This window comes from Ictidomys tridecemlineatus, chromosome 13, assembly GCF_052094955.1.
Source record: "Ictidomys tridecemlineatus isolate mIctTri1 chromosome 13, mIctTri1.hap1, whole genome shotgun sequence".
Lineage (NCBI taxonomy): Eukaryota > Metazoa > Chordata > Mammalia > Rodentia > Sciuridae > Ictidomys > Ictidomys tridecemlineatus.
Genome location: NC_135489.1, coordinates 2,257,986 through 2,280,976, shown reverse-complemented (window position 1 = coordinate 2,280,976; position 22,991 = coordinate 2,257,986). Strand labels below are relative to the sequence as shown.

The window sequence follows — 22,991 nt, the reverse complement described above, 5'->3', positions numbered from 1 at the left end:
TGGGGGGAGCCAGATGAAGATCGGCTGCTGAAGAGTGAGGAGGGGACTCTGGACTCCCTCTCCCCTGGCCTGCCCTGGGTGGGGCTGACTGAGCAGAGCACACGTGGGGCTTCCTCTCCTGGATGTGAGACTTGCCTTATTCCAGTCTTGCCTGCATTCAGGGGCTTCGTCTTGGGATTCCACCCAGTGTCCCTTATCCTGGCCATCTTGATGCTTAGGTCTTGGGACGTGTGTCATTGCTGGCTTTTGCTGTTTTTATCTGGTGAATGTGCCTAGGCCAGGTCCTTCAGAGTGCAGCTGAGGACCACCTTGCGGATGCAGGAGCTCCGTGGCATTCTCCCCTCCAGGAGACTCACCTGCAGTGTCTTTGCACACTGTCGTTCTTGAGCATGAGCACCTGTCTCAGCACCTGTAGGGCTGTCCCACCCTTGTGTAGTCACACTGCCTGCCTGCCTGCCTTGAGACTGTAGTCAGTTCAGGGGTAGGGGATGACTTGAGCCTGGCTTGGTCCTTGGCACGTGGGAATGCTTTTCCTGGAGTAAAGCTCGGAGGTCAGACCTATGTGAGAAAGCACACTCAGGCTCTGGGACCACGCGGGCCCTTTGTGAACACTGGCTCCTGGGCCAGTTCTTTGGTCTTTGGGTTGCCAGCTTTCCCATCTACAAATGAGGCCGATGAGGGAGCAGGCAGGAGACAATTGAAAGGAAATCCACATAATAGTGCTTGGCACATAGTAAGCGCTTAGTGAATGCGTGTCTTTCCTGCAGTGACGGGGGCATCAAGGTAATGGCTTTCAGCAGGATGTGTGCATGTGTGTCTCTGTTCTCAGGTTCTTTTTTCCACCTGACGTCTTATTTTTCAAGATTCCTGAATTGTGTTCCATTTTATAGATGTTTTGTAGCTTATGTAACTAGCCTATTTATTAAATAGAGACATTCCACTTATTTGCAGTCTTTTACTTTCACAGTGCCGCTCTGATATGTGTGTAGCTTTGTCATTTCACACGTAAATTTATCTGTGGGGTATGTTTCTAGAAGTGTCAAAGGTTTCGTTTCAAAGGGTAAATTCTATAAAGATTGTTTTAAGATTTTAATTTTGAAATAATTTTGATTTTAATAGAAAGGTTTCAAAACAAATCGAAGAATTCTCTTATACCTCTCACCCAGAAACCCCTGAATGTTCCCATCTTACTGCATTTGCCTTCTCTACTTAGGGATTTGAATTTTCCCAGTGGCCTGCAGATGTAACACTGCTCTAACTGGGAGCATTTCCCTAACAGTGTATTGCCTAAAATCAAGGACTGCTTCATGGAGCCATAGCACATCACCACCAGCAGGAGATTGCTACTGTGCAGTCTTTACACCTCTTACAAATTTCATTTTTAAAATCAGTGTTGTGTTTGCTAACAAAAGAAAAATTACTTTGCTTTGACAATGTTTCTAGTTTTGTGTCCACTCCCAGTAACAGCGTCTTGGAGTGCCTGTTTCCTCACGGGCCTTTTCAAGACAGGGTTATAAGATTTTCGGTCCGCTTTGCTCATCTGGTTACCCAGTTAAAAACTGGTACCCTATTGTCATGTAAATTATATTCTCTTACAAGGCTTAGGTTGAGAGCTTTTCATATTAAAGAACACTTGTATTTTTCCATTAGACTACTTCTTGATTTTCATTTTGTGGCTGTGATACATTAAAGATGGTGATATTTTGTTATCTATATTTGTGACACATTCTTTTCTAATGTGCTTTTCCACTTGAGGGAAATGTTTGCCTTTATGTTGCCAAGTTTGTCAATTGTGACTTTTGGGCTTGTATAACATTTAGACTTCAGCACCAACCTTATGGAAACATAACTTCTTCTTTCACCTAATGCTTTTGAATCTTGGACTCAATGTAATTTCTCTTTGGCTGGCTATCCAGGAGTCCAAACACCATTTGTTGAACAGGTTTGTGTCTCGCTGCCTAGCTGAATGGCCACCTTTACATACACCACTCCATATCTGCCCAGGTCTTTTCCCTCCTGTACTTCACTAGTTTGCTAGTCGTTTTATTCAATAAGTTCTGGTACCTGTGCTTAGGCTTTATTGTGCATTTTAGTAACTAGGAAGCCTAGTTCTCTCTTGATACTCTTTTGTTTTGAAGTGTGTACTTGATAATTTTCCCATATTTTTTCAGATTCACTTTTGCTGATGTTTCTAAAACTAGTCTTAGTATGTATGTATGAATGATAAATTAAACCAGGGAGAATCAATGAGTTTATAAAGTTTTATATTTATATGATTTATTCATCTTTTTCTCATATTTCAGTTGTATTTAAAATTTTTCTTGTGGCTATTATTTGTAAATAGAGTGTTGATTTTATTTTCCTTTTTAGTGTTGTCTTGATATGTTTTATTTACCTCTTTCTGTTTTTAGACTTAAAAATGTTTTAGAGTAGATGATCTTACGAATTCCTTTTCTATTAAATATGATTACATGTTTTTTTCTTTACAAATATGGGAACATGTTTGAGGAGGGATGCTGTTTCCCTGTGCTGGGAAACTTGCCCTGTGGGGTGTGGTCTGGTTTTCCGGACTTCCCGCTTGTTGCAGTACAACTCTGGATTCAGCCTTTCATTTTTGCACATGCAGGTCACATTTTGAACCAGCTCAGGGCTGCCAGTTTGGAATTTTTGTTTCAGTTTGTTCCCAGAAATAATTAGAACTTGGTGACAGTTTTATACTGTGTATTCTTCATAATTAAATGTATATTTTAATTTAAAAAATTTAGTTGTAGTTAGACACAATATCTTTATTTTATTTATTTATTTTTATGTGGTGCTGAGGATAGAACCTAGCGCCTCACACACGTGTTAGGCGAGTGCTTACCTCTAAGCCACAACCCCACCTCTGTATTTTCATTTTTGTTTGGAAAAAAATTTGATTTTCAGAGATGAGTTTCTAATTTTAGCTAACAGAAGATATAGTTATGTTTCTGATTTTCTTTTACCTAATAATTTTCCATATGAATTGTTCTTGCAAAGAATGTTATCAGAGAAAAATTCACTTTCTCCTTTTACAGATTCCTTTGTGTATGTGGAAAATTCCTTATTTGCTGATAACAAAGAGAAAGAAGAGATTTTCCTTTTCCCTAACAAAACTATGCCTGTACAGACACACTAAAATAAATAAGTTGAAATTTTCTGGTGGATTTCATCAACATGACCAAAATCTTTTAGAATTTACTTAAATTGAATCTACATAACTACTGTTTATATTTATTTCATTTCAGATAAATATATGTAGTCAAACTTTTCAAAATAAAAAGTGAGTGTGCTGAATTTTATTTAAAATATACATGTGTGTTAGAAATAATTTTGCTCATTTCCATAAATTTTTATTTGTGATCTTCTTCTGTTAGGAGTTTTAACTTTGATTCGGAGTTGAATAATAACCTTTGTAGTTGAAGAAGGCAGGATCTTTCACATCTGATCATGGACCCTCTAGTGTCATGTACTATTTCTTGGTCAACTGTTCGTAAATTTTCTTTTGAAGCTGAACAGTCTATCATTTGCTGATTATTTGCATTCATATTACTTTTTTTGGGTGGGGGGTGCTGGGGATTGAACTCAGGGCCTTGTGCGTGCAGGGCTAGCACTCTATCGACTGAGCTGTATCCCCAGCCCCTCATATTACTTTTTATTTGTGGCGTGAGAGGCTCAGTAAATAGTTTTGCAGACTTCATTCCCATCTGCCGGTTCCTGGAGTCGGTGGGTCCCTGGATCACACTGGCCCTGGCTGTGGGGCAGCTGATGCGGGTCTGTGCACTGGTTTCGGAGATGCTGTGTTCAGCTGCAGCCTCTTCCTGTCTGTCCTGCAGGCCTTGCCTCCTGTACTCACGGAAAGTCAGGGTGTCTTCTAGATGAAACATCACAGTTGGTAACTTAGCCATGGGGTCAAGGTAACCAGGTCTCTAGTAACTTAGGTCACTTAGCGATGGGGCCAAGGTTAAGCTGTTCGCTGGGTAATCCAAGCTGTGGTAACTGCTGACGCTGCGCTTCCTGGGGCGGGCACACAAGTGCGGGTGCATCCATCCTTCGTGCGCCCGCGTGGGTTCCGGGCCGCTGGACTGCCCTCCTCTCCTTGTCGCTCCAGGCTCCGTTCGGGAGGAGAACGGCGTGCGGTGGCACGTGTGTCCCTACTGCACCAAGGAGTTCCGGAAGCCCAGCGACTTGGTGCGCCACATCCGCATCCACACCCACGAGAAGCCCTTCAAGTGCCCGCAGTGCTTCCGCGCCTTCGCCGTGAAGAGCACGCTGACGGCGCACATCAAGACGCACACGGGCATCAAGGCCTTCAAGTGCCAGTACTGCATGAAGAGCTTCTCCACCTCAGGGAGCCTCAAGGTGCACATCCGCCTGCACACAGGTGCGCGGGCGGGTCCGGAGAGGAGATGGGCGTGACCGGCCCCCACGCACAGCACACGGCGTACGGGGTTGAGTGGGGGCTGAGCTGGGGCGGGAGGGGACCTGCTGCCTGCTGCTGTGGGAACCTTCTGCAGTCACTGGTAGGGCATGAAGGGGTCGCACTTGAGCTCCACATCTTTTAAAATAACAGCCTTATTGAGATGTAAATCACATACCGTAACATTTATAAGTGCACAGTTCAGAATGGTGCAGCTACCCCTCCCCCAATTGGAACATTTTTGACACCCCTCCCAACCCACCACTCACTGGCAGGCCCCTTCCTGAACCCTTAGGCTCCCTGCCGGGGTGGCGTTGTGTGCCAGAGGTTAAAGACGTTGGAATTAGTGTTATGTCCTTCTAAGGAATCTGTATTTTTATTTGCCAAAAAAATTATAAAAGGAAACAAATTGGCTCAGAAAAGGGGAGAAAGGAGAGGATGTTAGGATGGTACTACTTGGTTGTTACTTATCACCCAGGAGCTACAGCTAACTGCTTGTCAAGAGCTGCTGACAGGCACTGGGGTGTAGGACCCAGGAGTGGGTCTTGCCATCAGCCAGCAGTGGGCGGCTTGAGGGGATGAGCACTCTGACACAGTGGCTTGGACACCCGTAGTGTACAACTTAAGCCTTTGTCCTGGAAATAAGTGTTCTTTTTCGTGTAAAGTGCTCTTATTATGTTTCCCACATTTGTCATTATGCACTGTATATAAACAAGATTATTTATAAAATCCATGAAATTATAAGCATGGAATAACAAATGAGTATTCAAATCAATACTGGAATTACTAACATTTTATGTTGGAGTTTTTTACTGAAATCTGATTCCTTGAACTAATTTTAAACTGTGCTCTCATTTTTATTAGGAGTTAGACCTTTTGCTTGTCCTCACTGTGACAAAAAGTTTCGCACCTCAGGCCATAGGAAGACCCACATTGCTTCCCACTTCAAACACACGGAGTTACGCAAGATGAGGCACCAGCGCAAGCCTGCCAAGGTCCGTGTGGGCAGGACCAGCGCTCCAGTCCCCGACATCCCTTTGCAGGAACCGATTCTCATAACTGACTTAGGTAAGAGGCACCCGAGGAGTCGTCATATCTGGTCAAGTGCTCTTTGCTTTGGCAGCACCAGGCTCCGGTGTGCATGTTTAGTGTGTCAGCCACGGGCTGAAGACACCTTTGTTGAGCACTGTTTTGTCTATGAACTAGTATTTTTCACAGTCAAGGTAAAAATCATAAACTATTGCTCAAATTATGTTTTGGTTCAAAGAGAAGCACTGTGTGTCTGGAGGTACGCCAGTCTTCATTAAATGTTCTGCCTTGCTGACACCATCAAGGTGACAAGGGGTCTTTAATGTAAAACATGTGGCATGTTTTGTGTTCATTTGTGAAGTCCCACAAGGTGTGTGACATAGTGAAGCAGTTTGGGCTGCTTTAAATCTTTGCATTGAAAAGAAAAACCTGCCTGCTTTTAAGTTCTCTTTAGGCTCAGTATATTATATAATCAAGCCAAATCATGATTTTGTTAACTCTCCAGAAAGAGAGCACTGCTTACCAGTATGCTTGGGAAAATGACTTTTTTAAGTACTAGAGCAAAATATAAGAAACCTCGTTTTAGTGAGGTTTGGTCTGCTATAACAAAAATAGCGTAAACTGACCCCTTCTAAGTAACAGACATGTACTTCTCCCACTTGTGGCAGCACCTCTGGTTGGTCTGGTGTGCATGTGCACGTGGAGGAAGGAGGAGCGGGCAGCTACCCAGGGCTTTCCATAGAGGACCCTGATCCATCCAGGAGGGCTCCCCGCAAGGCCCCATCCTTCTTAAGCCTCCCCTGGTTGTACTGTCTCATTGGGGGCTAGATTTCAAAATATGGATGTTTTGAGGGGACACAAACATTTAGACTATACCACTAATTAAATTCTGTGTATGAATTCAGATTTTTATGCAGTCCCTGTATAATTTCCTAGATAAGCTAATCTAGTCTATAAGCAAAATTAGTATCAGACAAAATACAATTTAGAATAAAAAAATTTAAATAGTATGTATAGATATATTTTAGATTGATATGAATTGTAGACCTTCAATAGCCGATCAGTAGTCATGAACTCTATATATTTAACAGCATGGCATTAACATGTGTTTACCAAAGCCATCAGAAGGAAGAAGTGTTCAAGTTGCCAAAAAAGTGTTTAAGTTGTTAGGTTTAATGAGAGATTTGCAACTACTAAAAAGGTCAATTTTAGATAACACAGTGAGAAGATTTGAATACACACATTAGAAAGGATATTTTAATACTTGTACAATTTTTCCCTTATATTACACATTCTCAAATATGCATGAAATAAAAGTCCACATTGTAGGGTTCAGGAAAATTTCACTCAAAAGTGGATGCTGATTACAATTCCATGAAAACATGAATTAAGGAAATAGCTATCTAAAATTTAATTTTAAGGAAAAGAGAGACTCAAATTTGAAATCATGTTTATAAATGGGAGCAGTATATAAACAGATCAGAGAGACCAAAAGTGTTCTCAGAAATATTAAGGCTTTTGAATATTTTCTATTAAAAAATAAGGATGAAAATAAATAATAGTTAACTCATCAGCTAGAAAAATGGGAGGTGAGTTGGGGGAAGGGAACAAAGGAATTAATACATATAAAAGAATTTAAAACAAATTTGATAATTTTACAAACTTAAAAAAGTGAGCCAGGTGCAGTGGTGTACACCTATAATCCTAGTGGCTCCAGAGGCTAAAACAGGAGGATTGTGAGTTCAAGGCCAGCCTCAGCAACGGCGAGGTGCTAAGCAACTCAGTGAGACCCTGTCTCTAAATAAAATACAAAATAGGGCTGGGGATGTGGCTCAATGGTTGAGTGTCCCTGAGTTCAATCCCTGGTATCAAAAAAAAAAAAAAAAAAAAAAAAGTGAATAGTAAAATAGATAACTTGTCATTGATAAACTAAAGGGAAAGTGAAATATTGGGAATGAAAAAATGTATCTGTAAACAGAGATATAATTGAGATGAAAATTGTTTGAAAACACATACAATTAGTTGCTAAAACATTTGAAAATTTGGATGTAGTGGCTCTTTTCCTGGATAATGTACTGGCCATAATTGACCTTAGAAGATACAAGAAACCTGCACCATAGGCAGATGGGCAGGTGGTGGTGGCTGGGGTGCTGCAGCTCCCAGCTCTGAGACCAGGAGGGTGTGCTTTGTCACCTCCCGGGAGGCACAAGTGTCAGGGTGTGGTTGTTTGATGTTGTGGAGCATGAGCCAGACTCCCTGGGTGTCTGGAGGAGGGGCTTTCTCTTCTCTTCTAGCTGGGCGGCTTACAGAAGAACAACCTCCTTTGGGGTCAGTATAAGTTGAATCAAGTGCCTGTGAGTTTGTGAACCCTTAATTGAATTCTATTACAGTTTTTATTCTACATTTTTTTCTGGGTTAAGTGGAACCTCTGCTGGGTGCCTTCCTAGTGCTGCTCCTTGACCCATTATGGCAGCTGAACTCTGCTGCCTGGGCTGTGAGGAACACAGGAAGCCTTCTCCAGCGGTGGTGTCATGCTGCAGGGTGCAGTGTCACACCTGTTTCTCAGCTCGTGCTTTTGGAGGTTTACAGCAAAGACCTGACGGGTGGAGTTGAGGAGAACATGTAGGGAGGATGTTAGCATCAAGTACTCAGGTCTTTGACTTGATGTAGTTATTTACAGCACAACCGGATGTCTTACACCAATACTGTCATTTTAAAAAGCATTGGAACGCGTTACAAGTACCGTGGCCAGTGGTTTAGCCTCTGACATTAAGGAAGAGGGTTGGATGCATGGTGTCACATGGCACCTGTGTTTTAAAATGTGTACCACTGCCAGGGAACATAAACTATCTTCCACAGCCACCTACACTCGCTCTTCCTCATCGCTGTGGATGGAAACTCCTGTCTAGGCGGGTTTGCGACTCTGTTTGGGTCGTGCCGCTTGCTCATGCCCATGGGGGATCTAGAGCCGAGTCTTCTGGCTTCTGGGTTCATCTGAGACAGAGTCCTTTCCACATCCTCTGCCAGTGTGCTGCTGCTTTCGAGGCCAGGGAGGCGTGCACGGAACCTGGAGAGCGCGACTCACAGCTCTGCAGGCTGGCATCTGCTGCCCCTGCTGCGGCATCTGTGCGCTTGCTTCTCACCGTGCCTGAGGTCTGTTGTAAGGTCAGTTATGAGGCCAGGCTTCCTAACGAGATAAAGCTCTTCTGGGTCTGTTATGATAGAAGGACTTCTATGAGAGTTCACGGATGTTTCTAGTCTAGTTAGTTTTGTTACATTCATTAAATAAGTCTAATCTTGCCTTTCTTTGAGGTAAGTTGTTTTCTTCTCAAGATCAAATGTATTAAAGGACTGCTGGTCCAGTAGAGATGACTAACATAGTCAGCATCTTAGCACTTACATGTTTTATTTATTCTTAATTTGTTTCTTTAAAGAATGAAACCTCATAATTAGCCTAATTATTAATTTTACTAACTTTGTTTATTCAAATCAGCAAAAGTAAATTTTTTGAAAAATGACTGTTATTTTACTTAATGTATCAAATTAGGAACTTCTGCCCCAGAAGGGTGTAGAATCACATTGGGATCTGTTTAAAAAATGTATGTACCTGGGCATCATCCCAAAGATGAAAATCGCCTGCTTGGAAGGAAAAACTAAAGCAGTGGTGTACCCAAGGGTTGTTGGTTGTGGTGGTGTTCACGCTAGTGGAAGTATCCCTCCTATGTGCGTTCAGTGCATCTGGCACTTCCACACAGCGCAACCTGTGCAGAGGACAGAGGACAGTGTGGAGCGGCCTGGAGCAGTGTCAGGTGTCGGTATGGAGTGTGGCCAGGTGATTACAGAACAGAGCGGGTGGAGATTTGCGTAGAACTCCACGTGACTGCCCGTTTGCTGCTGTCCTGCATCATTGGTGGTCCTCTGAGTAAGCATTGGAACTGTAAAGTTTGCCAAGCCCAATAGTGACCAAAGACATCACCTTAGTTGCATTTTGTTTTTCTGTTAGTAGTTTTTTTGGGAGAATAGCCACATTAGTTTTTTTGTTCACCTTCTTGAACCTACTGTGGTTCCCTGAACCCAGTGAATATCAAATAAATGTTGACCATAAGACCATTAATAAATGAGCCTGGTTTGAATTTGTACTTAACTGAATTTTCCTAATATCTTAGATGCTGAGAACAAGAGTTAGTTCATTCAGTTATATTTGTGTGTCCTCCTATTTGACAGTATAATGTGAACTCAAATACTTGACTTAGGGTTGAAAACTCATGGCCTAGTGGGGTGGAGAAAAGATGTGATACCAAGTGTGAGTGAGAGGTGCTGAAGTAGGAATAAGTACAAATAAAGTGACCAGAGGAGTGGGGTTTGCTGTGGGAGTGGTGAGAACATAAAGGTACAGAGGGTATGGTAAGTTGTGTGGTGAGTCAGCAGATGATTGGATAGTCGTGTGAGTGGGTGAAGGAAGAGATGGTGGGTGGATGACTAGATGGATGGATGGGTGATAGTGGAAATGGAGATGAAGAAGCAGGTTTAAGACACATTGGGACAGTGTCATCTCCAGGACTTCGAATGGCAAATGGCAAATGCAGTCAGACAGGGAAGGGAGTTCTCAAAGGTTCTAAAAAGCTAGCCTCGTGGACGGGGAGAATGGTGTTCCACGCATTCACTTGGGAAAGTGGGGGAGCACTAGGTTCTAGGGAGAAGAACTGAAACAACCTGTACTTCTGGGAGAGTCAGGAAACTATCGTAAGAGATGTGTCATTATCACATAGAAACTAGTGTTCCTGCTGGAAGAGGCGGAGGAGGGAAAGGAAGAGTTGGAGCCAAGGGCAGAGTGTGGCAGGTGGAAGGATAGTCCAAGACTGGCCAGAACTGAGTGTTAGGTGACTATGAAGTGACCCAAAAGTTGACATCTAAGTTTGTCCTGAATGCCAGATATGACCTACAGGCTTCCTTGAATCCTATTTATAAATGAGCAAACCAAAAGAACCCTTTCTCGAATTAAAAGCATGTAAATTCGGAAATAATTCTTAGTAATTTTGCTATTTGCAGATTTTGTAGAAAGAAATTTCTGAGATAATGCTGATGTTTTTAGAACAGAAGATCGTGTTAGAAGCAGTGGTGTTTTGAATTCGTCAGAGGAGCTCATGGGCAGCATACATATTGAATAAATAAATACATATCCTAAATTTAGGATATAGCTATGTAAATTCCATGTCAGCCAATGCCTTTACAGCACATAAATAAAGGTATTCACAGGAAACTGGCCGCAGACTCCAGTGAAAGAATTGTGACAAGAGACAGACTCCTCATGTTGGTACAAAGCATGTCCATGTTTTCCTCTTTCTCCTAGGTATTTGCATAGTTTCTAACACATCACAGTAGCACTTGGCTGCAGCACTGGCTCTACAGCACATTCATGTTTTCACCCTCAGGGTAGCAGGTGCCTTTTGACCTTTAATTTTATTAGTGCCGACACTGAATGATTTCTGCTTTTTTTTTGGTTTGCAGGTCTTATCCAACCCATTCCAAGAAACCAGTTTTTCCAAAGTTATTTTAATAATAATTTTGTAAATGAAGCAGATCGACCATACAAATGTTTTTATTGTCATCGAGCGTATAAAAAGTCCTGCCATCTTAAACAACACATCAGGTAAGTTGTAGGTCTAGAGAGGGAGTTCACTGTAATCTGGAGATTTGGTGGTCTGGTGATCTCTAGAAGTAATTGGAATAGTATTGTTAGGTTTTAGTATTTAAAATGTCATATTTCACCCCCAAATGTTGCTAATTGATATTTTTATTCTTTAGTGTCTCAACTAAAATATTTTACTCAAAAATTACCACTGAATTTTATTTGTATTCCCATTATATTTTAGTATTTGCAGCTTTCAGGAAATATCCAAGAAGCATTTGTTTTATTTGAGAGATTGCAGTTAAGGTTTTCCAGCGCATTCAGTGGAGCTTTATTCTTGGTGCTAGCTGGAGCAGATAGACTTGGTCCTTCGAGGGGTGGTGCTGGAGGAAGGCTGGAGCCCATGGAGACCGGCCGCCGTCTCCGCGTGGCAGCTGCATGCCTTGGGCTCCTCTGCCGCGTGGCCTGCAGCATGGTGAAGGGAATGCCGTCTTTCTTTTAGGTCTCACACAGGTGAGAAGCCTTTCAAGTGCTCTCAGTGTGGAAGAGGCTTCGTGTCTGCAGGAGTGCTCAAGGCGCACGTGAGGACGCACACGGGCCTCAAGTCCTTCAAGTGTCTCATCTGTAATGGAGCCTTCACCACTGGGGGCAGCTTGCGCAGACACATGGGCATTCATAACGACCTCCGGCCCTATATGTGTCCCTATTGCCAAAAAACCTTTAAGACCTCGCTGAACTGCAAGAAGCACATGAAAACCCATAGGTGAGTATACTTCTGATTGTAATTCCCTGGTGGTGGGGTGTCTTTCTAATTCTGAATCCCGTGCTGTTTGTTATTTGTCACCTTGAGTATGTGGGCTAAAGAACCTGAACTGTCAGTAACTGGGGACCTACGAGTGCCACACGCACAGCGCCAGTGTTTTGAGGTAGTCTGTGTTGCGCTCAACCCCTGGTGGCTGGCTGCCTCTCAGAGATGGCCTGGTACTTAGATGAGACCTTGGATCCTGCCTGTTACAGTCAGGAGGTGAAGTTCTGATCAGCGCTGTGCTTTCCAGGAGTGTGATTGGTGAATCTTGGAGGTGATTGTTCTGCATTTGCACTTGAACATGTATTTGGGGCAGCCTGTGGAACCTCCATTGAGTGGCCAGCCGCTCATCTCCGAGGGGTCATTTCTGGCTAGAGCTGGGCTTTCACACAAGGGTTCCTGAGGAGTGTGGTGGTGTGTGGTCATGTCGAGCCATGAGGTGGCCGCCTCTGGCTTATGTGAAATTAAGCCCTCGGCACCCAGAGAGTGCTACGCTCTTTTGCCCGGAAACATGTACTTTAGGAGTCCCAGTAGTCTAACCCAGATGCGTCTGCCTGGTGTCCCTGTGACCCAGACCCTAGTGTCAGAGTGCCTGGACTGTGCTGGTTTGGTGGTGTGAGAGCCCGAGCTTGCTTGTCAGCCTGGCTTCCTCGAGGCAGCACCGTCGGCCTTAGCCTGCAAGCTCACCTCTGCTGGGGACTCTCAGGGAGCTCCATATCGGCGGTGCCATGTAGTGGCCCTCACAGCAGCATGCCCTGTCGTACTGCACTGTGGGTTACGAGGACACTCGGTGATGTGCGTGTGTTGAGAACTGGATGTCTTGTTGGTGGAGACAGTCGGGATGCTTGGCTCTGCTCGCGCAGCAGGAAGATGGGTCCCCATGTGGCTGGGGGCTGTGCCATTAGAGAGGACAGGAGCTGAGTCCTTGTGTGCCCCAGCGGTGTGTTGAGTGCCATTTTCCCCCATCAGGAAGCCTGGCCTTGCCATGTTCCTCCTGGGATAGGGCTGGGAACATGGGGCCTGAGCCCTCGTTGGTGCGGTTATAGGGCCAGCCGTGTGACATGGAGCCTCGTGTAGACTGTGTTGGTCATGGTGACACTGAGAGCTGCCTATAGTGGGTCTTTGCAGCATTTGACTTTGTGGTGACAGTGTGCTGGCCGGTTGGCCTGCCGTGGTACTTTCCCCTTTAGGTCATGTGCTTTTGGATCTTCCCATAAGGAGGGTCCCTTTGACATATTGCAGAAAGTTCCCAGAGTACTACATGTTATATGAAAGATGGATGCACATGGTTACAGTCGTCAGGTTGCGGGGAAGAACCCAGGCAGACGAGCATTAAGCGCCTCTCCCACCCACCATGTGAGACCCACGCCCTGGGAACCGTGGTGGAGTCTGACGTCTCTGCGTCACTGCCCAGAACTGTGGTGGCAGAGTCCGGTAGCATGCTTTCTTTTCTTTCTTTTTTATTTGTTCTTTTTTAGTTATATATGACAGTAGAGTATATTTTGACATATTATACATGTGTGGAGTTGAGCATTCTAATCAGGATCCCATTCCTGCAGTAGTATATGATGTGGAGGTCACTGCTCCTGTATTCGTATGTGAGCATAGAAAAGAGGTGTCCAGTTCCTTCTATTGTCTTTCCCATTTCCATCCCCGCTACCTTCCCTTTATTTCCCTTTGTCTAATCCAGTGAACTTCTATTCTTCCTACCACCCACCCTTATTGTGGGTTATTATACACATGCTAGAGAGAAATTCAGCCTTTGGTTTTCTGGGATTGGCTTATTTCACTTAGCACGATGGTTTCTAGTTCTGTGTTCACCGGCAAATGCCATAATCTCATTCTTCTTCGTGGCTGAGTAATACACCACTGTGTATATGTACCACACGTTCTTTACCCATTCATCTTTTGAAGGGCATCTAGGTTGGTTCCCCAGCTTAGCTGTTGTGAGTTGAGCTGCTGTAAACTTCATGTGGCTGGATCACTGTAGTGTGCTGATTTTAAGTCCTTTGGGTATAAACCGAGGAGTGGGATAGCTGGGTAAAATGGTGGTTCCAATCCTAGTATTTTGAGGAATCTCCATACTGCTTTCCAGAGTAATGGCACTGATTTGCAGACCCACCAACAGTTTCGAGTGTGCCTTTCCCTCCAAGTCCTCGCCAGCATTTACTGTTGCTTGTGTTCTTGATGATTGCCATCTGACTGGAGCAAGGTGGAATCTCAGTGTGGTTTTAATTTGCATCTCTCTAGTTGGTGATGTGCTTTCTGACTCCTGACCTAGATGATTGAGAATTGACTCCAGAAATGACTGGAGGTAGGGAGGAGCATCTGAGGAGACAGCCTGTGGTGGTGCTCGGTGGTCTGACTGCAGACGTAAGGAAGGGCGGAGCGGATAGCCCCTTGGTCAGGTGGCAGGTGTGCTGTCAGTTGGTCAGTCAGTCATTGTTGATCTTTCTCTTTGAAGGAGAAGTACCTGATGAATACATACTGGATGTGTTTTGTGTGTGCAGATGTTGCTATGAGCAGCATTAGCACCAGGCCATCTGGGAACATGACTCGTGACGGGTCCTGGACCAAGGGCTGAAGTGCCCTTGCTTGTAATTCTCAGGTTGGTCTAGAGAGGCGCTGGCCAGGATGGTGGTGTTCTGAGAAGTTGAGCCCCCGGCAGAAGTGAGTTGGGAGTTCCAGTGTTAAGCATGATGCCTCTTTGAGTCTCTGGTGTGTCTTGGGCCCCCTCTCTAGGAGCCTCTGTGTCCTGTGGTCTTCGATGGCTCTAGAAGTAGTGGGACTCCCTTCAGAATGATCAGCAGTATGTAAATGTTAGCTGGGTCACTGTCATGACTTCAAAATGAAGCAATTTAAGAATAAAGTGTTTTTTAAATAAATCAAAACTTTTGGGGTCAGATCCTTAGGCAAGTATGGCCAGGTGTCTAACTTTATGAATCTTCATTGCTTTTTCTGAAGATATGAACTTGCTCAGCAGCTGCAGCAGCACCAGCAGGCCACCTCAGTGGACGACAGCACTGTGGACCAGCCGAGCCTGCAGGTGTCGGCTCCCATGCCAGTGGAGATGGAGGGTGCCGAGCTGCAGCAATCGGCCGAGCCTGTTTCCACTGACCCCGAGGCCATGCTGGACCTGGGGTCCCAGCACGTGGTGGGCACAGAAGAAGCGGCACTGGGACAGCAGCTGACAGATCAGCCTTTGGAAGCGGATGAAGGTGAATTTCGGGAGTTTCAGCCCCCGCAGGGTTTTGCAGTGCTATTGAGTATTTTACATTTCTCCCTGTGCTCTCCAGTCACTCTTTGCCCTTCAACTTTACTAGGTTTTTAAGGGCAAGGGTTTTTGTTGGTTTTAAACACAAAGTAAACTCACTTCTTGGTAGGTGATTTTGAAAGCATTTGAAATCTTGGGGCTACAGCAAAGTCTACTGACCAGTTCTAGTGCAGTTCCTTTCAGTTTTTTCAAGTGAATGCACAGACACTCTGTTGAGTGTGCACCTGTAATCACACTCCACGGTCTTCCTGTGTGTGCTTTATGATCTACCTGTGTCCCTCATATGTCCTGCACCTCCTTCCTCCTAGTGTGTGTCTGCACAGCAGTTGATTTCTGTGACAGTTTCCGGGCATAGAGTCATGCAGGCTGATGCAGCTCAGAGAAGGGTCCATTGCTGGTCTGCAGAGAGGTCAGGTGCCTGATTCCTGATATAAAGCAACACATGGCTTCCTTCGTCAATATAGTCTAGTGCAAAAAAAGTCACCTTGGCAGTGTGCACAGTGCTGTGATGGTTTGCTCTCTCACACAGCTCTTGCCTCCCACAGGCCTGTCAGCCTTCAGTTTGCCGACCTCAGGGATGTCTCCGTGTTCCTGTAGTCTCTGGGCAGGATTACACACTGTTTGCCCCCTGTGATGCCTGGAGTCATGGGTACCCAGCAGGGTTTCAAGTGGTTCCGGGGGCAATTGCTTTATAGAAGTATCACAGAGCAATGTCCACAGCCTCCCTATTGCTTTTTCAAAATAAAGAGGCTAACTTTTGAAAACGCAGTGAAGTACACCTTTGAACAGATGTATGTGTCCAAAAGTGAGTGGCCTTGGCGTATAAACTGCTCTTTTCTTTGTGTTCTTATACTTAGATGGGTTTACAGCCGCCCAGGACCCTCTCCCAGGGCACATGGACCAGTTTGAAGAGCCGACTCCCACACAGCAGTCCTTTGAGCCATCAGGGCTATCTCAAGGTCAGTGGGTAGGGTGAACTGGAGAAACCAGCTGACCTACGAGGGGTTCACTTTCACGAACCACATTTCTATGTTTCTCTGAAGTCCCTTCTAGAATTTATGATTTCAAACCAAATAACTTTAGCATATATTATGTAATATTTTAAAATTGATAATATACCATGTTGTGGTGTGGTCAGATCTTCTGCAAAATGACTTTCACAACCATTCCACGAGTGTTCTAGCCAGAGAAGGCGATGAGTGGGAGTCAGGACATGGTTGTAGGTGAAGTCGGTGACTGGTTCCCAAAGCCTGCACCAAAGTGATTTGGGGGGATACAGACCATCCTAGAGCTGCTGGCACAAGTGGATTCTGATTCTCAGAAAGTAGAAATGTACCTTTAGACGTTTTTTATTTATAACTCAATTTAAAAAATTTTTTGTATAAAAACTGTCCTATTTTCTGTAGAGTTCTCTTTCTAATGCATTTCAGGTTTCACAGTGACCGACACGTACAATCAACAGGCTCAGTTTCCACCTGTGCAACAACTACAAGATTCCAGTACTCTCGAGTCCCAAGCCCTGTCCACGAGTTTCCACCAGCAGAACCTGCTGCAGGTTCCAAGCTCTGACACAATGAACGTAGTGAGTGTTTGCAGAGGATGGTGCCAGTCTTTACCTAGTGGATGCATATCTGTCTTCTCTGTGGTTAGAGTTTGCCTACTTACAAGGGCATGCCCACTTCTGGTACTTAATATCTTATTCAAATTGGAGATGTTTAAATTTGATTTTTCTGTATTGGAAATCTTTTAATAGTGATGAAAATCATTGACCAATCAATCGTTGTCTTCTTTCCTTAAAATCTCATAGTAGCTTTGCCCAGTGGTAGGCCTGAAGATGGCAGAGTGCTTTCTCATGGGCGGACACCGTGTGGCTGGCGCAGGTGCTCACCCTGGTGGAGAGCATGCTTCTCAGGAGCTTCTTCTCATCCAGGGCCCTCTTAGGAAGCTGCCCACACGGGCCTGGGCGGTAGCAGAGGGCATTGTCCCATGTGGTCATGGACGTCAGGCAAAAATCAGAAACAGCCCTGACTTCCAGCACCACTGGTGGGCTCCACTGTTCACACGCTGCCCTTGCCGTCCAGGTGTCCAAGGCCTACCTCACCCTCTGGGATCCGGAGTGGTCAGCGAGCCTTGGCCAAGCTGAGCTGGGACCCTGTGTTGGAGGAGGGTTACCGTGACTATTCCCTGTGTGTGTGACTATTTCTGGGGTGGATAGTGGGTCCTTTTTCTTCCCTTGTGGCTTTTGTGACAGTAGAGACAACCTTTTCAGAAAGTGGGATTTTCATTCACTGCCAGTGTGTTAGTCATCTCTCCATCACTGTGACAAAATAGCTGGAAGAAATCACTTGAAAGGCTCCTGGTTTCAGGGGTTCAGTCCCTGGTGGGTGGCCTGTCATTCAGGCCTTTGCTGAGGCACAGCATGGGGTGGAGCGTGGTGGGGCCATGCCACTCATCTCCTGGTGGCCAGCAGGCCGAGGGCTGGGGAGGGGCTGGATCCAGTGTCCCTGCCAGGGCGCACTCCCAGTGGCCTCATTCTGCCACCAGGCCCACTTCCCAGTGGCAGCACAGGCTGGAGACCATGCCTTTAGCACGTGGCCTTTGGAGGGACATCTGCAGTCTAGACTGCAGCAGCCAATGAGAGTCCAGCTCACTCGAGTGTCTCTCCTCAAATAAGTCAGTCTGGGCCAGAGAAAGCCAGCACTGCTGCTCAGGGCTGTCCGTGGTCTTTGGCCGCTGCAGCCCAGCTTCTGCAGGGGCTGTGCATCCTGTCCACGCTGCTGGCCGCTGCGTCCCTTTCATGTTCACAGACTGCTGAGCAGTCTCCTCCTGCTCTGTTCACTTCAGACTGCTCGCTTGATTCAGGAGTCGTCCCAAGAGGAGTTGGACCTGCCGACACAGCGCCCCCAGTTCCTGGAGGAGGGCGAGGACCAGAGCCGGCGCTCTTACAGGTAGAGCCACCCAGCGGGCTTCTAAGTGCAGTGTTGGTCACCTGCGGGCTTGGCTCCCTTGGACCCTGTGAAACAGGGTTGGTTGTCACCCCGCTTCCTCTGGGATCTGGGACAGCAGAGGTGCCCTTGACACAACACTGCTAGTGAGGGCCAGGGCAGTTTTTCTTCAGCATGTGCACACTTGGAATCTTTTGCCACAGCTTCCTGTCACCATTGTAATCCTTGTTACGTGGTAACACGTTTGTGCTTAAGACTGAGCATTCTAGGAACAGCTGTGCCAGGCACGGGGTTGATCTGTCTCCAGGTCGTTGGCCCTGTGGAACACCATGTGCCCACTGTACCATGGAGGGCCCTGGCAAAGGTCCGACAGGGAATAAAACAGCTATCTTACAAAATCAAAGATGAATAAAACTGAAAAAACTGAAATGAGCATCATCTATAGAGATAGCCTTGGTTTTATGATACTTTAAAATTTTCTTAAAGTACTTTTTTAAACTCTTAATCCTTATTTTCAGAGTCATTTAACAACAACAACAACAAAAAGAGGACATTTAATAACAACAGCAACAAAAAAACACCAGGTCATTTAATAAAAAGCCCCTCTTTTCACCTGAGCACCTGCCAGGCCGAGACTCTTGTCCCTTGGAGAGGGGCAGGTTTGCGTCTTTGTTGCTGGGATTGACGGTTGGGAAGAATGGCATGCAGGTGGTCCTCTCCACCAGGCTGGCATGGGGGTGTTCAGGCGAGAAGTCCACATCTGAGAGTTATCAGTACAGAGACTAGTACTTCATGCCCCAAACAGAAGGGGTTTAGGCTTGTGCCCTGGCCACTCACAAGGAGGTGAGTGGGAGAGGAGCAGCTAGGGGTGGGTGGGCTGCCCGAGGGTGAGTGGCGGGAACTTGGGTAGTGCCGAGGAGCAGAGTCTTTCTCTAAGACGCTGCAGAACCTAGAACATGTAGCTGTCCTTTCCTGTAGTGGGACCAGTGTAGGCAGCAGCACATCTCCCTGGGGATGGGGTCCCAGGCAGACTTGCTCCAGGTGGGCTGGGCCCCACTCTGCACCTGGTTTCATGGGGAGACTCCGCAGACTCATGTCATGGTGAGTTGACAGGCAGCTGCTGGATGGTAGATCTAGGCAATTGGTTAGACACGTTAGAGAAATAGTCATTTTAATCTCTTTAGTAACTACTGAGAGGGAAATAATACCGCATAGTTACAGACTCAGAATAACTCTGGTACAGTCAGTTTCCTAGAAGTTTAACCAAAAACGTATGTGGATTGGCATTTCTGGAAATCTAGTCTTGGGAGTAGGAAGCACCAACTTTGTGAAAGCAGCAGCTCACAGTGACTGTGCTACTGTTGGGTTTGGGAGAGTTTCTGATGAATCGGGTGTTTTGTCTGTCGGGGAGTCATTGAGGAGTTGTTAATTTGGAAAGAATAAAGCACGTTAAGACCCCGACATCCCCGCAGAACCTGATGTGGCAGGTTGTCCCGCCCTCCTTGCTGTCCGTTGTGTTGTCCAGGTGGGCAGTAAGCCTGACCTCAGTGCCCTGCGGCTCCCTCTGCAGTGGGGCCTGGTGACCATGCTCTGAACTCTCTGTTTGGTTGCAGATGTGACTACTGCAACAAGGGCTTCAAGAAGTCCAGCCACTTGAAGCAGCACGTGCGGTCACACACAGGAGAGAAGCCCTACAAGTGCAAGCTCTGCGGGCGCGGCTTCGTCTCCTCCGGCGTCCTCAAGTCCCATGAGAAGACACACACAGGTCACTGTCTGCTTGGCCCGCAGGGACCAGGCTGCCTTGTTTTTAGCACGACAGCTCTGCTGAGATGGGACCCTCGTGCCGCCATCACACCAGCTCCTGGTTGCTGTTGTGGGGTTCGGTTTGTCCAGAACCCTGCAGCCCCCCGTTTCAGTTTAGAACTTCTTTGTCTCTGACCCTGGAGGTCCACACTTTCTCCCCTGGACCTGCCTTTGTCTTCACAGACTGGTCTGTGTGAGCATTCCGTGTAAGGGGCTCGTGCCACCTGTGGTCTGGCTTCTTTCACTTGGCCAGCACGTTCGGGGTCATCCGTATTGTGGCACGTCTCAGTACCGCTGTCCTTTCTATGGCCAGCGTATCCCTTTCTGTGGCCACTTTTCATGCACATGTACCACCTGTCATCAGGGGACATCTGGATCGTTTCCATTTTTTGACTGAAGAATCGTGCTCTTGACCTCAGTAACCTCTGTTTCTATGTGGCCACGTGTCTCTACCTGGGAAAGGAATCTCTAGGATGTAGGATGATGCTTTTTAAGCTTTTGAGCATATTCAGCTCTTTTCCAAAGTGGCTGCACGTTTTGCATGTCCACCAGCAAGCGCGTGTGGGCCTGGCCTGCTCATGTTTACACCAGGCTCACTGCCAGTGCCTTTTACTGTGACCATGCGGGGCAGGTGCAGCGCCGGCTCCTTGTGGTTTTGGTGTGCATCTTCCGTGGCTCATGTGCTAATTGAGAAATGTCTATGCTAATCCTAGGTCTACTTCAAAGATTGCTTGTCTTAATAGTTACTGAGTTGTAAGAGTTTTTTTAATATATTTTGGTCACTGGACCTTTATCAGATAGATGGTTTATGATTATATATCTTGAGTGCATTACATTTACCGTTGAGCACATCCAACATACTTGGTCAACATCAGCAGTGTACACGTGTAGTATAGGTATGGGTTCTGTAGAGGGCTTTATTTGAGAATGAAGTTGTGTCACTTAGACATATCCCCGCAAGCAAAGAGGAGAATTCTCAGGAGTGCCTCCATAATGTAGAGGCTAGGGAGTGGCGTCAAGGCTGCTGGGAACACTGGTGTAGCAGAGGCCCAGGAGCCGCCAAGGGCCAGGGCTGGGGTGGCCACACTCCTTTCTGGATCCTTCCTTGAGTTGCCGGAAAGGAGGGAGGGGCTGGGGTCGGCCTTCCCAAAGGTGAAGCCACAGATGCCCAGTAGACTCTTCCTAGGGCCTGAGCATTTGCTGTGGCAGTGAGGTGAAGACGGACTCCAGGAAAGGTCACTTGGGTCAACCTGTACACACCGTGTCAGCTTCGGTGAAAATGCTGACGATGGAGAACACTAGGTGTTTTTGTGTGCTGGGGATTGAACCCAGTGGTGCAGTACCACAGAGCCACATCCACAGCCCTTTTTGTTTCTTTATTTTGAGACAGGGTCTCGCTAAGTTGCCGAGGCTGGCCTCGAACTTGCGATCCTCCTGCCTCAGCCTCCTGAGTAGCTGGGATCATACTGCACCCGGTGGCTTGGTTTGTTTTGAGAAACGTCTTCTCAGAGGCTGTTAATGTCAGTAGAGAATATGGTAAGATGTGCTCTGTCAGTTTCCATGTTCCTAACACAGTCCAGTTCCTAAAGCTCGGAAACCACAGCGCACACACGGTCTGAGTTGTAGCTTACTGAACATGTTATGCTTTGCGTGCGTATGGCCTGAGGCCGTCAGACTCTCCCCAACGGCTGCTGTCTCCTCTGTCGTCACAGGGGTGAAGGCGTTCAGCTGCAGCGTCTGTAACGCCTCGTTCACCACCAATGGCAGCCTCACGCGGCACATGGCCACACACATGAGCATGCGGCCGTACAAGTGTCCCTTCTGTGACGAGGGCTTCCGCACCGCGGTTCACTGTAAGAAGCACATGAAGAGGCACCAGACGGTCCCCTCTGCTGCGTCGGCAGCTGCAGAGACTGAGGGAGGAGGTATTTTCCATTTGTTGCTTCAAGGTTTATTAGCCGAATGCTGATTTAGTAACAAAGTCACATACGAATCTCCTGGAATGGTTAAACCTGTATATAGATTAAGCTTGGGAGCACCCTCAACTTTTAAAAAATAACTGTTTTCTGAGTATGAAACCCTCCACGCCTTTGGAAGGAGTTGAGAAAGGCCCTGGGCCGCCACGGGAGGCGCTGGCACGCGTGAGCTCAGGCACACGTTGACGCGCCTACTCCAGCCGTGTGACGTCTGTGCGTGCTGTTGGAGTCCACCTGGGCTTCTTTCCCAAAGCCTGCCGCGCAGGCGTGATTAGGTGGCCCAGGCCAGCCTCCACCTTCCCCGAAGTCCTCGTCAGCTGTCACGGCCTCTTCTCTGGTTGGCCCAGGACCTGTGCAGTGAGGGCGGCTGTGCCACGAGACTTCGCCCTCCCTCCCTCAGGGCCGCCCTCCCGAGGCCCTGGCCTCCGAGCTCCCGCCTTCCGAGCTCGCCAGGGTCCGTCCTCAGCAGGTCCCACTAGTGCACGCTGGCAGCACGGAGAGCGGCTCCAAGGTGCTGCCTCGCGGGTGCCTGCAGGCTCCGCTGAGGTTCCCCCTCGCTGTGCATCCCACAGGCCTGCTGCATCCTGTGGCCATGAGCGCTGCGCTTACCGCGCTGCTCTGTGCTTGCTGAGGGCGTGTCGTGCTGATGAGGGCGCCAGGTCATTTGGTCGGTGTCTGGGGAGCAGGTCTGCTAAGGGCGTGGACCCCCGCCCAGGGTACTGGTCCTTCCATCTGCTTGTAGCCAGCTAGCTGCTCACGAGGTCTCAGACCCTGACGGCCCCTGCCTGTTCCCTTGAAGTGAGAGCAGCGTGGTTTTCTTCAGAATCCACCTTGCTTGCCTTCAAGAGGCAAAATCTGTGACCTCCACGCAGTGCAGCGGCCGCTCTGGGTTCCAGCTTCTGACCTCTGAACCTGGTGGAGTGGTCATGTGCTCGGGTTCAGTGCTTAGTAGAGCCTCTGTGTCCCCAGGTTACATTCTGCCATGAGGTTTAGTAAGGTGTAAAAAGCAACGGAGGTCTGCTTCAGGTGAATAAAGGACACAGGACATGCAGGCACTCCATGTGCTTGGAGGGTGCTCACTGGTCAGCCCGG

At 47.0% G+C, this 22,991-nt stretch overlaps 1 protein-coding gene across 9 annotated transcripts in view; it reads left to right on the top strand.

Moving 5' to 3' along the window:
* Znf236 (zinc finger protein 236) overlaps positions 1-22,991 on the top strand; it is a 90,519-nt gene that overhangs the window by 33,145 nt on the left and 34,383 nt on the right. For 8 of the 9 annotated variants that reach the window (XR_013429454.1, XR_013429455.1, XM_078029860.1 and 5 more), the window contains 10 exons: positions 4,130-4,402; positions 5,303-5,506; positions 10,976-11,117; positions 11,599-11,859; positions 14,866-15,119; positions 16,033-16,134; positions 16,606-16,757; positions 18,020-18,123; positions 19,734-19,885; positions 21,636-21,848. Coding sequence is in view for 7 of the 9 variants with exons in the window: in XM_078029860.1 (XP_077885986.1) it covers positions 4,130-4,402; positions 5,303-5,506; positions 10,976-11,117; positions 11,599-11,859; positions 14,866-15,119; positions 16,033-16,134; positions 16,606-16,757; positions 18,020-18,123; positions 19,734-19,885; positions 21,636-21,848 (1,857 nt within the window). In the remaining 2 variants the exon portion in view is untranslated. The remainder of the gene's footprint in view (positions 1-4,129; positions 4,403-5,302; positions 5,507-10,975; positions 11,118-11,598; positions 11,860-14,865; positions 15,120-16,032; positions 16,135-16,605; positions 16,758-18,019; positions 18,124-19,733; positions 19,886-21,635; positions 21,849-22,991) is intronic. The other variant, XM_078029861.1, reaches the window with a different exon arrangement.